Source organism: Dama dama, chromosome 1 (genome assembly GCF_033118175.1).
Source record: "Dama dama isolate Ldn47 chromosome 1, ASM3311817v1, whole genome shotgun sequence".
Lineage (NCBI taxonomy): Eukaryota > Metazoa > Chordata > Mammalia > Artiodactyla > Cervidae > Dama > Dama dama.
This window is the reverse complement of record NC_083681.1, coordinates 52,410,971-52,428,299: the sequence shown is the minus strand read 5'-3', so window position 1 is coordinate 52,428,299 and position 17,329 is coordinate 52,410,971. Positions and strand designations below refer to the sequence as shown.

Below are 17,329 nucleotides of genomic sequence, written 5' to 3'. Positions count from 1 at the left end.
CATCTCATCCTCTGCTGCCTCCTCCTCCTTTTGCCTTCATCAGGGTCTTTTCCAATGAGTTGGCTCTTCATATCAGGTGGCCAGAGTATGGGAGCTTCAGCATCAATCTTTCCAATGAATATTCAGGATTGATTTCCTTTAGGATTGGCTGGTTTGATCTCCTTACTGTCTAAGGGACTCTCAAGTGTCTTTCTCCAGCACCACAATTCAAAAGCATCAATTCTTTGGTGCTCAGCCTTCTTTATGGTCCAACTCTCACATCCATACGTGACCACTGGAAAAACCATAGTTTTGATTGTACGGAGCTTTGTCAGCAAACTGATGTCTCTGCTTTTTGATACTCTGTCTGGCTTTGTCGTAGCTTGCCTTCCAGGGACAGAGTGTCTTAATTTCATGGCTGCAGTCACCATTCTCAATGATTTTGGAGCCTAAGAAAAGAAAATCTGTCACTGCTTCCACTTTTTCTCTATTTACCATAAAGTGATGGGACTGGATGCCATGATCTTAGTTTTTTGACTGTTGAGTTTCAAGTCAGCTATTTCACTCTCTTTCACACTCATCACTCTCTTTCACACTCATCAAGGGGCTTTTTAGTTCCTCTGCTCTATGCCCTAACCTAACCCTAACCCTAAGAGTGGGATCATCTGCATATCTGAGGTTGTTGATATTTCTCCTGGAAATCTTGATTCTAGCTTGTAATTTGGCTTGGCATTTTGCATGGTGTACTCTGCATATGAGTTAAATAAACAAGGTGACAATATACAGCTCTGTTGCACTCCTTTCCCAGTTTTGAATCAGTCATTTGCCATGTCTGGTTCTAATTGTTGCTTTTTGACTCGCATACAGGTTTCTCAGGAAACATTGTAAGGTGATCTGGTATTCCCATCTCTTTTAAGAATTTTCCACAGTTTGTTGTGATCCACATAGTCAAAGGCTTTAGTGTAGTCAGTGAAGCAGAAGGAGATATTTTTCTGGAATTCCTTCACATTCTTTATGATCCAGCGAATGTTGTCAATTTGATCTCTGGTTCCTCTGCTTTATCTAAATCAACTTGTACATCTAGAAGTTCTCGGTTCACTGCACCATACTATTTAGGATTTATAATAGCCCTTGTAATATTACTGTCAGGACCATTCGTTTGTCTTTCCATAGAAGGATCCATTCTACCTAAGGAAAAGGGTTGTCATTAAGGCTGTATTTACTGTCAGGAGAGCATAAAGGATGAAGCTGTAAAGACTTGGATAAAGACTTCATGTGAAATGATAATTGAACTAATGACAGAACATCCTTTGATTCTTTATAATAATTTAATTGTAACATGCTGATTTTCACATTGGGGCCATGATATGTTAGATTATGAAAATATTTTCAAATAGTTTTTATTGTGGACTTTTTCAAATGTACGTCATATAATACAGATAGTATAATGAACTCTGTTCGGTGCTTACTCCCTGAAAATAGCACTAACACAATGTGGTGTTAAGGTAAATCTGAGTTTATTGCTTACGACTTTAAGGAAGATAATGCTTAGTTTTAGGAGCTTTATTAATTTCTTAGGACTGCCATAGCAATTACCACAAAATTAGTGGCTTTAAACTACAAAAGTTTACTATCTCACAGTTTTTGGAGGCTAGAAGTCCCACATCAAGTTGTCAAGGAGGTCATTCTCCCTCCCTCTGAAGGCTCTGTAATAGAAACCATCCTATTTGTTTCTCTTAGCTTCTGCTTATTGCCAGAACCCACCAACATGACCAGAATTTAACTTGATTGTATCTGTGAAGAGCCCTATTTCCAAAGAAGGTCACTTTTCAGTTTGCCAGTGAACAGAAGCTTTGGGGATAAACTATTCGAACCAACACTGTAGCCTTTTGGGAAGGAGGAGAGTAAAGTTGGGATGTTTATGGTTTTGGGGATTTGATTTAAGGGGGCTATATTAATATGGAGGCTTGATTAGAATTGGGTAAAGACTGTTGCAATCGTTTAAAATTTGTGGGCATGACAAAGTGTGAGCATTTTGAGACAAAGTTCAAAGAATCTGTGAGAGACTTCCCTGGTGGTCTAATGGCTAAGACTCCAAACTCCCATTGCAGTGGGTCCGAGGTTCAATCTCTGGTCAGGGAACTAGATCCCATATGTGCTGCAACTAAGAGTTTGCATGCTGCAACTAAAGATCTTGCATGCCACAACTAAGACCTGGCGCAGACAAACAAGCAAACATTTTTTAAAAATCTGTGAGCGTAAACAATCATTGTATGCTATCTTATGACTAGATGGACAGTTTTATGTTAATTTGATGGACTTTGGGGAGTTTCCTGAAGGAGCAGTAGTTATTTGCAACTCTGTTTCCCTAGATAAGAATTTCCAGGTGGCGCTAGTAATAAAGAACCCACCTCCAAGTGCAGGAGACATGAGAGTCATGGGTTCAATCCCTGGGTTGGGAAAATCCCCTGGAGTAGGGCATGGCAACCCACTCCAGTATCTTGCCTGGAAAATCCCATGGACAGAGGAACCTGGCTAGTGACAGTGCATACGGTCACAAAGAGTCGGACATGACTGAAGTGACCTGCCTGCACACATGCAGGGCAGTGAAGTCGGGTTGATAACACTGGAATGGTAAGTGATGTTTATGTAGAGAGTAACCTGTGTGATTGTAATTGTTCAGTCCCCAAGTACCATCAGAGAGCTTATGTTCCTAATGTTTTGCCATTTCTTGTTTTATTTCTCTTGTATGCTCCTTCTCTGCTACCCTGAAAGAGTAGCAATCAAGCTTCCCTCTCTGTGGTCCTTTCTGTCTTTGTCCCTCTTTCTGTCAAACCTATAGATTGTTATTAACCATTTACTAGCAGGCAGACATGTTACATACAGTCTATGTAAACTTGATGAAGTGTCCGTTTTCTGATCTTTATGATGATTCCATCCAACTTAAATGAAAGGTTTACACAAGAGGATTTGAGTATATTCAGTTCCTGGATACTGTTACTTTTACTGTTTAGTGCCAGTTAACCAGAATCCTCTGACCCGTTACAGCTCTCCTCTGATCCCCCTTTTGAGGGATCAAGCATGTATAGGCTCTGAGGCTTATTAGATTTTTTTTTTTTTTTTAGATTAGACATAATATATATACAGTAAAGCGTACAAGTCTTTTAAACTTTGAATTCAAGAATTTTGTGTTTATGCTTTACCTTTGTTAATGAACTTTTTATTTTAGAACAATTTTAAATATGTAGAAATACTACAAACAGTACCAAATTCCCATTTAACCCTCTCCTAGTTTACCTCATGTTAACATATAAAATTACTGTGGTACATTTGTCTAAGAAACTGGCATTAGCATATCACTATATATAACCAAACTCTCCAGACATTATTTGAATGTTACTAGTTTTTTTCACTAATACCCTTTTTCTGTTTCAGGATGCAGTCCAGAGTGCCACATTGCATTTAGTTTTCATGTCTCCATAGATTCCTTTGGTTTGTGACAATTTCTCGCTCAGCCTTTGCTTGTTTTTCATGATCCATCTTGAGGCAAGTCCCCAATGTTTTTGGCACCAGGGACGAGTTTCATGGAAGATGCTTTTTCCACAGACGAGAGTGGAGGATGATTCAAGAGCTTTACATTTATTATGTACTTTATTTCTTTTATTACTCTTTCACCTCCATCTCAGATCATCAGGCATTAGATCCTAGAGGTTGGGGACCCCTGCTTTAGAGTGCCCCCAGTTTGGGTTTATCTGTTGTTTTTCTCAGGTGTAGGGTAGACTGCAATAGAAGTAAAGACCCTTCTTAATACAGTAGATCAGGATTACATGATATCCACATAAATATATGCAGTTTTTATTGGGAATCACGTATATATAATTAAGTATTTTACTTTTTTAAAAAAAATTATTTTTGTTAAAATGTAATATCTGGTAAGGTCATAAAGTGAAGTCACTCAGTCATATCCGACTCTTTGCAACCCCATGAACTGTAGCCTATCATGCACCTCCGTCCATGGGATTTTCCAGGCAAGAGTACTGGAGTGGGTTGCCATGTCCTTCTCCAGAGGATCTTCCTGACCCAGGGATCGAACCCGGCTCTCACGCATTGTAGGCAGACACGTTACCATCTGCGCCACCAGGGAAGTCCGTAAAGTAGACAAATTTTAAATGTATGGGGCTTGTTAAAAATTTTGCATATTAATACATTCTTGTAACTACTCCTCAGTTAAAAATAAAGGTCTTTATAGCAGTCAGAAGTTTCCCTGACTCCGTGTTCCAGTTAGAAACTCCAGAAGTTACTACTATTTTGACTTCTATCTCCACTGATTAATTGTGCCAGTTTTGAACTATATATAAGTGGAATCATACAACATATATATTTTTTATATCTGACCCCTTTCACCCCATGTAATGTCTGTGAAATTTGTCCATGTTATTGTGTATATAAGATGTTATTTTTGCTTGTGTACTATTTTGTTATCACTATGCCATAATTTATCCATTTCCTCCCCACTCCCTTCTTTTTTAGTCCCAGGGCAAGTGCAATTTTAGTTCCCAGGCTAAAATTGAATCCATATCCCCCACAGTGGAAGCACGGAGCCCTAACCACTGGACATCCAGGGAATTCTTAATCCATTCCCTTGTTGATAAAGATTTGGATTACTTCTGGTTATTGGCCATTATGAATAAAGCTGTTTTTAACATACTTGTACATGGCTTTTTTGTTATTGTTCAAATACCGCAGACATTCTTTTATTATTGAATTTTAGTATATTTTCTTGAGTAAATGTTCATTTGCTTTATGCCTTTAGGACTATTTCCAGAGATTTTAAATGCTTTTTGTTTTCTTTAAATTCTTACCAGTTTCACTGGGAAGTTGGTGTATGTAACTCCTTCCAGTGTCATGCTGAAACTGGTTTCCCTTTCACATATCTCACAATCTGGGTTTTCCTTTTCACTCTTAATTGTCTGTCTGTCTCTTTTTAAAATTATTTATTTATCTATTTATTTTTGGCTTTGCCAGGTCTTTGTTGCTCTGCACAAGCTTTCTCTAGTTGCAGTGAATGGGGGCTACTCTTTGTTGTGGCGCTTGGGCTTCTCATTGCAGTAGCCTCTCTTCTTGCCAGGAGTGGGCTCGGTAGTTGTGGCACACAGCCTTTGTTGCTCTATGGTGTGTGGGATCTTCCTGGACCAGGGATTGAATATGTGTTCCGTGCATTGGCAGACAGATTCTTTTTTTTTTTTGGCAGACAGATTCTTAACTGATGGACCACCAGGTAATTCCGAAGCTTTTTTGTATTACAGATCTGATAAGGAATTCTCTCACTTTTGTTTGTCTGTAATCTTCACTTGTCTGTGGACTTCCCTGGTGGCTCAGACGGTAATTACGTCTGCCTACAACAAAGGTCCGTCTGGTCAAGGCTATGGTTTTTCCCGTGGTCATGTATGGATGTGAGAGTTGGACTGTGAAGAAAGCTGAGCGCCGAAAAATTGATGCTCTTGAACTGTGGTGTTGGAGAAGACTCTTGAGAGTCCCTTGGACTGCAAGGAGATCCAATCCTGAAGGAGGTAAGTCCTGGGTGTTCATTGGAAGGACTGATGCTGAAGCTGAAACTCTAATACTTTGGCCACCTGATGCGAAGAGTTGACTCATTGGAAAAGACCCTGATGCTGGCAGGGATTGGGGGCAGGAGAAGAAGGGGATGACAGAGGATGAGATGGCTGGATGGCATCACCGACTCGATGGGCGTGAGTTTGAGTAAACTCCAGGAGTTGGTGATGGACAGGGAGGCCTGGCATGCTGCGATTCACGGGGTCTCAGAGTCGGACGCGACTGAACTGAACTGAACAATGCGGAAGACTCGGGTTCGATCCCTTGGTTGGGAAGATCCTTTGGAGAAGGAAATGGCAAACCACTCCAGTACTCTTGCCTGGAAAATCCCATGGACAGAGGAGCGTGATAGGCTACAGTTCATGGGGTCGCAAAGAGTCAAATACAACTGAGCAACTTCACTTTATGACCTTATTTTATAATCTTCACTTAACCTTCATTTTTGAAAGGTAGTTTTATGAGATATAGTATTTAAGTGTTGAAAAAAATGTATTTTCTTTAAGAAATTTAAAGATGTAATTCCATTGTCTTGTGTTCTCATTTTCTCTGTGGAGAAGTTCATAAAAATGTATATTCATTCTCCTCCTACCTCTTCCCCCATCCACCTCCTATGTGTAGTACATTTTTCCCGGATGTTTTCAAGGGTTTTCTTCCTTTATCCTTGGATTTTAGTAGTTTGTCAAGGTATGATTTTCTTTGTATTTGTCCTGTTCATTGAATTTCTTGGATCTGTATGTTTTTAACCTTTCACTATATATGAAAAGTTTTCAGCTATTATTTCTACAAATATTTTCCCCTAATTTCTTCTGTCTTATCAAGTGGGAACTTCTTTTATATATATGTTAAACTATTTGATCTGTATTCAGCATCACTTCTTTCTTCTGCCATTTCCACCAGCTGTTAAATCCATACAATTACTTTTCTGATTACTTATTGTAAGTACTTGCAGTTTACGTTTGATTCTTTTTTCTCATTTTTGTTTCTCTGTGGAAATTTTCCTTTTACTTATTTCTTATACATATCTTCTTCCAAGGTCTAGAAGATGTCTCTAATAGCTGCTTTAAATCCTTGTCTGCTAACTACAAAATCTGACTCATCTTGGAGTCTGTTGGTTTAGTTTTTGTTTTTTTTTTTAACTTTTTATTTTGTATTGGGGTATAGCCGATTAACAATGTTGTAATAGCAGCAGACGAATAGCAGAAGGAATGCAGCCCTACATATACATGTATCCATTATCCCCCAAACTCCCCTCCATCCAGGTTGGAGTCTTGTTTTTTAACTGCTTTTTTTCTTGGGTATGAATTATATTTTTTTATTTCTTTGCATGTTCACACTTTTTAAATTGGATACAGGATGATGAAGAATAGATATATGCAGACTCTAGATTTTATTGTTACTCCAGTGAGTTGTTTTGTCCTAGAAGGCAGTTACCTTGGCTGGATTCAAATTCTGAACTGTGTGTTGGACTCTTTTAACATCCATCTGCTGCTGGGAACCCTGAGATCTCCCCATCAAGTCCTCATAGATCATTGAGGACATCAGCCAAGAATTTGGACATGTTTTAAATGCAGATCTATTTGCAGCCCTCTTTCTTGCAGAAGTCTACTTTCCCAATCTTTCTAAGTGTTCTTTGAGCCCTGAACTTTGTCCTCTGACTCCTCAAACCTTTTAGGAATTGGGTCTTCTGCTACCAGAAACATGCCCATTTGGTTGTGTTTCATTGTTTGTTGTTTAGTCACTAAGTCATGCCCAGCTCCTTTGTGACCCTTTGGACTATAGCCTGTCAGGCTCCTCTCTCTATATGGGATTTCCCAGGCGAGAATACTAGAGTGCTGGAGTGAGTTGCCATTTCCTTCTCCAGGGGATTTTCCCAATCTAGGGGTTGAACCTGTGTCTCCTGCATTGGTAGGCAGGTCCTTTACCACTGAGCCACCAGGGAAGCCCTTATGTTTCCTAGTGCTTCAGGAAAAAAGTTACTGCCTGAAAAATCTCATTCTTTGCAGTTTTTTCTTTCAAGGATATACTCCCTTTCATTTTCTATTTCTTATGGTCTGTGTTCAGGTTCTTTAAAACCTGGAGGCTAGGTAGGTAGTAACAATAGCTTTTCTGCCATGGTGACCATGGGTTGTTATTTTTGTGGCGGGGTGGGGGTAGGGGGGGCTTGTCTTAAATAGCAAAGGGAAGTAGTATATTGAGAAGAACATGACCTTTGGTTAGAAATGGAATGGAGTCATGTAATAGGGAACTGAATTACCTTGGGCAGTTTTCTAAATTCTTGAGCGTGTTACCTTTTCTTGAAAGATGGAAATAAAATTTCACTTCTTGCAAATTAATGTCAAGGGTCAGTTCAGTTCAGTTCAGTCGCTCAGTCGTGTCTGACTCTTTGCGACCCCATGAATCGCAGCACACCAGGCCTCCCTGTCCATCACCAACTCCTGGAGTTTACTCAAACTCATGCCCATCGAGTCGGTGATGCCATCCAGCCATCTCATGCTCTGTCGTCCCCTTCTCCTCCTGTCCCCAATCCCTGCCAGCATCAGGGTCTTTTCCAGTGAGTCAACTCTTTGCATCAGGTGGCCAAAGTACTGGAGCTTCAGTTTTAGCATCTGTCCTTCCAATGAACACCCAGGACTTATCTCCTTCAGGATGGACTGGTTGGATCTCCTTGCAGTCCAAGGGACTCTCAAGAGTCTTTTCCAACATCATAGTTCAAAAGCATCAATTTTTCGGCGCTCAGCTTTCTTCACAGTCCAACTCTCACATCCATACATGACCACTGGAAAAACCATAGCCTTGACCAGACGGACCTTTGTTGGCAAAGTAATGTCTCTGCTTTTTAATATGCTATCTAGGTTGGTCATAACTTTCTTTCCAAGGAGTAAGTGTCTTTTAATTTCATGGCTGCAGTTACCATCTGCAGTGATTTTGGAGCCCAAAAAAATAAAGTCTGACACTGTTTCCACTGTCTCCCCATCTATTTCCTATGAGGTGATGGGACCAGATGCCATGATCTTAGGTTAGCATTGTGCTATAAAATACCCAGTATAGGATCTGAGGCAGAAAAAAATAAGATATTTCCTGCTTTTCACAGGTCTGCTTTATGCCACTTTACTTTTGTGTAAGACCCATCAGTACTTGTTTTCACTACCCGAAAGAAATCTGAAGAGGATTTTTCATTTACCAGAAAGTGAAAAGTGAAAATATCATTCAGTGTTTTTTACATAGAGAGGTATTGTTGAGGCAACACCCCCAGGCAGCAAGAGTGGAACCTCCAAGCTCCTTCCCTGGGAACTGTACTTAGCATCAAGCCGTTACAGCTTTGAACTGTGTGGGTGACCATCTGTGCTTTAAAACTTGATTTTATTTTGTGCATCCATTTAGCAAGGTGTGTCCTAAGGTAATTGCTGCTTTGCTTTATGCCATTTTGGCTTAGGAAAGGTTTCATAGGAACACTCTACTTTCAGATAGTGGGGGAACCTGGTCGTTTAAGTTTTTTTGTCACTATTGTACATAGCGGCAAACCCATTGCCTTGGGTTTACAAACCATAGGGTTTGTTGTTGTTTTTTTCATATAACTGGCTTTATTGCAATACTCACATTATTGTAGTGCTCTAATATGTAATATGTAGTCCTTGTACTGAACAAAAGTTATTCTCATTAGACATCTTTAAAAATATAAAGTATATTATCACTTTGTTGTGTTTTGTAGAAGTATTTATAATAAAATAACTTGTTCAATTAAAAGTAAGATTTATTTTGAAGAACCCTAGACATGTATTTTTTACCTTCTGGAAAATTATTATCAGTTCAGCAAAGGTGTGTCAGACTGATGATGTGGACTAAATAAGACAAATATGGACCTTACATTTTATCAAGGAAAGCAAACATTAAGCAAATCATTATAAGTTTACATACCATTTTACAGAAGGGTTTGGGGTGAACAAGAACAATACAGTTACAAAGATCCTATATTGAAGAATCATATTTAAAATACTTAGTAATGAAATTTTAATCTTTTGAATAAAAACTGTTTTAACAAGGTACTTTGTATTTCTTCACTGCAGATTTTATATGTTCCTTGGCTTTTCTCTGCCTCTCTTTCCGCCATCACTATTTTGCCTTTTATCTCTTCAGATTTTTAGATTTACTTTTTATAGATTCTGATCGGTGTTAAATAATATTCATAGTAATATATGTATTGTTTCTGACTTTATTGTGAATGGTTCTAAGGTTTTGCCTTTAAGTACATATATATTTTTATATATAAAAAGCATTTTAGAAATATATATATACTAAGGTTTTAACATTAGTTATGTATAGGTGGTAGGATATACATACTTTTCACTTTGTTCTTGGTCTTTTCTCCCATCTAAGTACTAACCAGGCCCGACCCTGCTTAGCTTCCGAAATCTGTTCTTGGTCTTTTCTGTATTGCCTGCTTTGTAGAGTGCATTTTGCTCTTTTTATTATAAAGAAGAAGGGACATTTTTCAAAACAAAATAAAAACTATACTGTCTACTATTGGTGATGGACAGGGAGGCCTGGCGTGCTGCAGTCCGTGGGGTCGCAAAGAGTCGGACACGACTGAGTGACTGGACTGAACTGAACTGATCTGTTAATGAAGAAGTGCATTGGTCTACTCATTGCTCCACATAGAGCTGCTGCTGCTGCTTCTAAGTCGCTTCAGTCGTGTCCGACTCTGTGCGACCCCATAGATGGCAGCCCACCGGGCTCCCCCGTCCCTGGGATTCTCCAGGCAAGAACACTGGAGTGGCTTGCCATTTCCTTCTCCAGTGCGTGACTCTTAGCGACTCCATAGACTGCAGCCTACCAGACTCCTCCATCCATGGGATTTTCCTGCTAAGAGTACTGGAGTGGGTTGCCATTGCCTTCTCCAGCTCCAGATAGAGACTTCTTCTCAAATATTAATTTGCTTTTGACCATGATCTAGGGAAACTAGCTTTAGCTCTTCTACCTACTATTTTAGATTCTTTGAAATAAGACATTTGGGAGTAGGTGATTTTATGGGATTCTTATCCCTTTGGCCCAGTTTTTTCCTCGTGTTTTCATATGAAACATGGGTGGAGGATGCAATAAAGAGGCCCAAGTCAGGTCTCTTAAAAATCAGAAGTTGAAATCAAAAGTTACTTAAATCCATACAAAAATATGAATGACCAAGTATTGTTTTTTCTTCTCAAAGTATTTACATTTTGGGGAGCATTTGAAATATTTTATTTGCCCAGTTGTTTTCTAATTGATAAAATTTATTGTATTCATTTAGTATTTATTGAGTTTTGGCCAAGCTACTGGAGAAATAGGAAAATTAGATATGGTTCTTGCCCTTGAACTGTGTGCCTGTGGATAAGGATATTGGCAGTATACCACTGTTTTTTCTTAGTGGCACTTCCTGTGCATTCACCTAAAAATACCAATACAAGATAGTATTATGAATCTTTGGGACTGCCCTGTCAAAGAAGTATAGAGATCTGATCCTGAAATGAATTTCAAAACAATTTTCCAGGTCACTTCATTAAGCAGTCTAGTTTTTACAGCCCTCATACCCCTCCTGGAACTCTTCATCTTTAGTTTTCATACTGCCAGAGATTAAGCTTTGATTCACTGAATGAAGTGGATCTGACCCTGTTTTCCCCAGGTTACTAGCCAGGAAGTTACTATAATTTCTTCCTAGTATAATCCTAGTTCTTTTTGTTAGGACCCAAGTAAATATCTCCTTGCCTTTTGTGAATTACAGATGTCAACATAATTGATTGTTTTTCTTCATGTTTTCTCTTTATTTTCCTCAACTCTTAACTAAATGAATATGCTTTATTTGTGCTCTCAATTTGAGAGATTATCTGTTGTTAAAGTCATTTCAACAAACTCGGGGCTATTTGGTTTTTTTTTCCCCGTTTATTTTTATAAGTTGGAGGCTAGTTACTTTACAATATTGTAGTGGTTTTTGCCATACATTGACAGGAATCAGTCATGGATTTACATGTATTCCCCATCCCTATCCCCCCTCCCACCTCCCTCCCCCCCAATCTGTCTGGGTCTTCCCAGTGCACCAGCCCCGAGCACCTGTCTCATGCATCCAACCTGGGGTGATGATCTGTTTCACCCTATATGTTTTTTTAAATTATCATTAGTAGAACCATTGCAGATATTTCTCAATGAATTGAATTACAGTTCTCTGTAGAAAAATTGCTTGAGAACCCAATTTAATGTGCTAACTGAGTGAATCTTTTTTTTCTTTTCATTTCAGTTGGAAAGACATCACTGATTACCAGATTCATGTATGACAGTTTCGACAATACCTATCAGGTATTTTGTTTTTGCCAACCTACTAGTTGTCTTTATTTTGTTTGCAAGTAATATTCAAGGTGCTTTTAAAAATTCACTTTTTTACATTGTCATGGATATAAAAGCACTTTCTGTAATCTGTAAAATGCTATATAAATACAAAGTATAACTGATTATGCTCATAGTCCTCAGCTTTTTTATTTGATTTCTTTAGCTTCTCTTCCAGAATCTATTGAAAGGTTATTGGTAATACCATCTAGAATAGAAGTAAGAGTGATTATATTGATAGACATTCTTTTGGAGAGATTTCTTCCAAGTCTAGGGTTCTATGATATTTTGGTCTATACTTGAAGTCAAGAATAAGTACTGTAATTAGAAATCATTAATAGAGGAGATTTGGGAGTGGGTCGAAGACAGTCATAAGGGAAAGTAGGAAGTATTTTGAGATAAATGAAAAAGAAAACACAACATTCCAAAGCTAATGGGATACAGCTTAAAGCAGTCCTATAAGGAAAAGAAGAGATATATTAACTCAATAATTTAATCTTCTAGCCTAAGAAACTAGAAAAAGAAAAGTAAACTTAAGCAGAAGTAAGAAACTGCTTTAAAATGTAGGTTTTATTGTTATTATTCAGGTATGATGAAGCCAACAGATCAGGAGATGGTTGCTACTGAAAAGGCTATTATACTCATAGATTCCAAGAGGAAGGGACCGTCTAGGCCATAGTAGGAGGGCACATGAAAGAAGTACTGATATTGTTCAGGAGATGGGGTAGGGGACAGGAAATGTGGGTACTAGGGTACCTAAATTGTGATTTTTGTGAGAAGGATGGGTAAGACCAGCAACTACAGGATTGCCTAATTTTCATTATTTCAGTGCTCCCTGGGCTGTGGGGGTTGTGCTTGGTTTTCTGGTACTTGGCCCTGGGGTGATTAGGGCAGGGGCATAGTGGCTCTGAGTGTGATAGAGGAGATGGTTGAGGTATGGGTGTGGATTGGTTGGTTTTCATATGAAAGTCCCTCTCAGGCAAGTTTATATTTCTAGGAACTGGTAAACTCTGGGAGGGCCAGTCCCTCTACTGCTAGGAAGCTCCCAGATACCAGGACAACAAAAATACAGAAAATAAAGACATGCTTAATTCAGAAACTAATAAAGATTCGAACAAAAATATATGGACGAGAGAACAGAAAAACAAGAAATTCAGTGAAACCAAAAGTGGTTCTTAGGAAAGATCCACAAAATTGACAAGACTTTACCTAACTAAGCAAAAAAAAGAGAGAGACTCAAATTATTAAAGTCAGGAGTGTAGGAGAAAATCTTATAACCAACTATATGGAAATAGATATTACTATGAGAGAATATTATAAGAGAATTCTGTAAAATGGTTATATGCGAACATATGAGATAACCTAGATGAAATGGACAAAGTCAAAGAAAGATACACTACCAGAACTCACACAAGAAGAAATAGAAAATTTGAGCATACCTGTAATAAGTAGATAAAATTAGCAGTCATAAAAACTTGTCACAGGACTTCGCTGGTGGTCCATGCCAATGCAGGGGACACAGGTTTGATCCCTCCTCCGGGGAGATTCCACATGCCACAGGGCAGTTAAGCCTGTGCGCCACAACTACTAATCCTGTGTTCTAGAGTCTGTGCTCCACAGCAAGAGAAACCACTGCAATGAGAAGCCCGTGCACTGCAACTGGAGAGTAGCCCCTGCTCACTGCAACTAGAGAAAGCCCCATGCACAGCAACAAAGACCAGCACAGCCATAAATAATTTTTTTCTTTTTTAAACTCACAAAGAAGATTGAAGGACTAGATGACTTCACTGATCACTTCTATGAAATATGTGAAGAACAACACTAATACTTCATAAATTTCCAAAAATATAAGAGGAAGAAACATTTTCCAGCTTATCCTATGAGGATACACAAACCAGGCAAAGAAATCAAAAATGAAACTACAAGGTATATCCTTTATGAATGTAAACACAATAGTCCTTAGCAAAATACTACCAAAAGGAATTTGCTGATTTGTAAAAAGGATCTATGCCATTTACTGGGTAGGATTGGTAGATTAGTACCAAGATTGCAAGGTTGATTTAGCATACAAAAAGTAATGGAATATGCTATATGAATAGACTAAAGGACAAAATCAGGGAAATTCTCTGGTAGTTTAGTGATTAGGACTCTGTACTCTCACTCCTGAGGGCCCAGGTTTGATCTCTGATTGAGGAACTAACACCCCACAAACCGTGCATTGTGGCCAAAAAAGAAAAGGACACAAATCACATGATCATTTCAGTAGACACAGAAAAAACATTTGACACAATCCAGTAGCCTTTCACGGAGAAGGGTATGGCACCCCACTCCAGTACTCTTGCCTGGAGAATCCCGTGGACGGAGGAGCCTGGTGGGCTGCAGTCCATGGGGTCACTAAGAGTTGGACACCTACTGAGTGACTTCACTTTCACTTTTCACTTTCCTGCATTGGAGAAGGAAATAGCAACCTACTCCAGTGTTCTTGCCTGGAGAATCCCAGGGACGGGGGAGCCTGGTGGGCTGCCGTCTGTGGGGTCGCACAGAGTCGGACACAACTGAAGTGACTTAGCAGCAGCAGCAGTAGCCTTTCATGATAATGATAGCTTATGGTGAACGATGTTGGATTCATGATCTCTGAAGATGATGATTTAGCTTCGGGACCAGGCTTGATCACTCAAGAGCTTTTGTGTAGCAGAGTTTTATTAAAGTAGAAAAAGGGCCAGAAAGCTTCTGACATAGACATCAGAAGGGGGATGGAGAGTGCCCCCCTGCTAGTCTTAGCAAGCTGTTTTATGTCTGTTAGAAAGCTATTAATTAGATAAGAGAGACACCTCAAGGCTGACGGAGGTTCACCAGGCCCCTCTCCCACAAAATGCATTTTTGAGATAGGATGGCACGAGGTGTGTCATTCCCTAGCCATAAAACAATTGATATGACTACTGGTTTGTTGAGCTATTATCAGCCCAAGGTTTGAGAAAAGAAAAAAAGTTAATCTTAGGTGGAACCATTTTGAAGAAAAGCAAATTCCAAAGCAAATACATAGTTTCATTAACATAGCTTAAGAAAAATATTTCCATAGAGAAACCTGCTTTTAATTTTGTATGGAGAAAGAAAAAAAATCTGACACTTGTAGTTTGTTTCCTCCCGCCGCTTAAGGGAGAGATAAAAAAATGTCTGATACTTGCAGCCTATTTCCTCCGTTTGGAGACCCCTGGCCTTCCTGCCTGTTACCTTCTCAATAATAAACACTCAGCACGCTACAAATAGAAGGGAAGTGTTCAAACATGATAAAGAACATCTCTATGAAAAACCCACAGCTAATATCATACTTAATGTTTGAAGGCTGAATGTATTCTCTAAGATCAGGAACAAGACAAGGATGTCTGCTCTCAGTTGCATATATATCTGGTTATAAATATATATAAAACACTAACCATATATATATATAAAACACCATATATATGTATATAAATATAACCATATATATCAGCATATGTATATGTATGTCTAAGTTACATATATGCATTTTAGTTTTAAATAGCTTAATTGTAAAACAAAAACCAAAGAATAAGTTAAAAAGAATAAATCAGTAATCTTCAAACTAGGTACTTTCACTTTCTGAAATATTTCATTATACCCAAGTTCTCTGTGAAATTAAAGAGATCTTTAGGTGTCTAAAGTGCTGTTGCTACTTACTCATTAAGACTATTGCTGTTGTTCATGCAGACATTTTTTTTTTTTTTTTTTTTTTGCAGTCTTATGATCATGCCTTTAACTTTATTTTTTTTTATAATTATTATTTTTTTATTATTTTTTTGGTCATACATTGATATGAACATGCAGACATTTTTTAAGGGAGGTGCTGTTGATGGGGTGAGGTTACATTTGACAGATAAGCAAAGATTTTGATTCTTTCTAAAAAGTTGTTGAAGCCAAAATACCATTGTACTTTGGCATTAATTGGAGACAATGATTCACCATGTAAGCTACAAGTTTTTATAAGAATTAGGCACAGTCCTAGATATTATCTTACTTTAACAGGGGAATTAGGATAATGTAGTACCCAACATCCTTACCTAGGGAAATTATCTTGACAGTGTGTTAAGTATTACTTTGGAATATGAAGAATTGACCATATGTAGTTAGCTGCCAACTTAGTTATCAGGTGAAGAATTCTTCAGTGGATTATTTTTTAAGATTCCCTATCTTATGCCCTGACCATACACACAACAGAAAGACTTCTGAAATAATTGAAGAGCTAGTCTCATAGCTAGAAATTTATAATTGAGCTATATGTAATGTATATCTGAAACTTAAAGTGAAATTTTATTTCACTTTATATATAAACTTTATATATAAAAGATAAACTTTATATATAATTCATAATTCATGCTATTTATGATTCCTTTGCACTGAATTAATTTCATTTTGAAAAAGACTAAATTGGTTGGCCAGAAGAGTCCTTTATTGACCATGTTTAGTCAATTATTTCAAAGTAAAGCAAAAAACCTGAGAAATCTGGTAAATATTTGTAGCTAGAGGCTGGAAGTGATTCTCTTAAGTTGCTCTAGTTTTTCACCAGTTGTTAGTTTTTGTTTTTTTTTCTTTTTCCAGTTGTAAATTTTTCCAGTATTTTCAAATGTATCAGTTTGAACCATATTACCTAATTGCTATTTTTATCATTCAGAAATGATAGAATGTTGGCAGTTTTATATTATATGGTTCAACTTAATGTAAATAAGCTCAAGAAAGATTCCCACAATTGGAGTAGATTCCTTTGAGGAAGATTATATTACTCAGGGTAACCTTTGAGATTTCTTTGAATTTAGAGGATTTCTTATTCCAAGGACTGTTACAAATCAACAGTTAAGTTCAGGGTGGCATAGATTAAATCAGTGGGTTTTAGACACTAATGAATTTGTCCAGAAAGATGATGGTGGTGATTAAGTATATCCTTAACCTGTATAAGTTAAAGCTCTAGGTTGTTTTATTTAAAATTCTAGTTATCAATAGAACCAAAATCCTTAACTAGATGGACTGTTTTTCTTTTTAAAATTATCATTATCATCTTTATTTTTTGGCCTTGAAGTATGCAGGATCTTAGTTTCCCAACGGGGATAGGACCCATGCCTCTTGCAATGAAATCACAGAGTCTTAACCACTGGACTGCCAGGGAGGTCCCAGTGGATTGTTTTTCTGACTCAGTGTTTGATTTGTCTTTTTATTTTTGTTTAAGTTTTTAATGACTTTTTTCAGGATTTTTGCCTTTTCCAGAAGTGTTGTCATTTTATTTGGGGTGGGGTTCTTTTTTTTTTTTTTTATTGTGGTAAGAACACTTATATGAAATTCTAACTTTTTTAATAAAGTATACATAATATAGTTTGTTATC

At 37.9% G+C, this 17,329-nt stretch overlaps 1 protein-coding gene across 2 annotated transcripts in view; it reads left to right on the top strand.

Moving 5' to 3' along the window:
• RAB6A (RAB6A, member RAS oncogene family) overlaps window positions 1–17,329 on the top strand; it is an 87,496-nt gene that overhangs the window by 33,536 nt on the left and 36,631 nt on the right. For both annotated transcript variants that reach the window (XM_061149907.1, XM_061149915.1), the window contains exon 2: window positions 11,855–11,913. In XM_061149907.1, coding sequence (XP_061005890.1) covers window positions 11,855–11,913 — 59 coding nt within the window. The remainder of the gene's footprint in view (window positions 1–11,854; window positions 11,914–17,329) is intronic.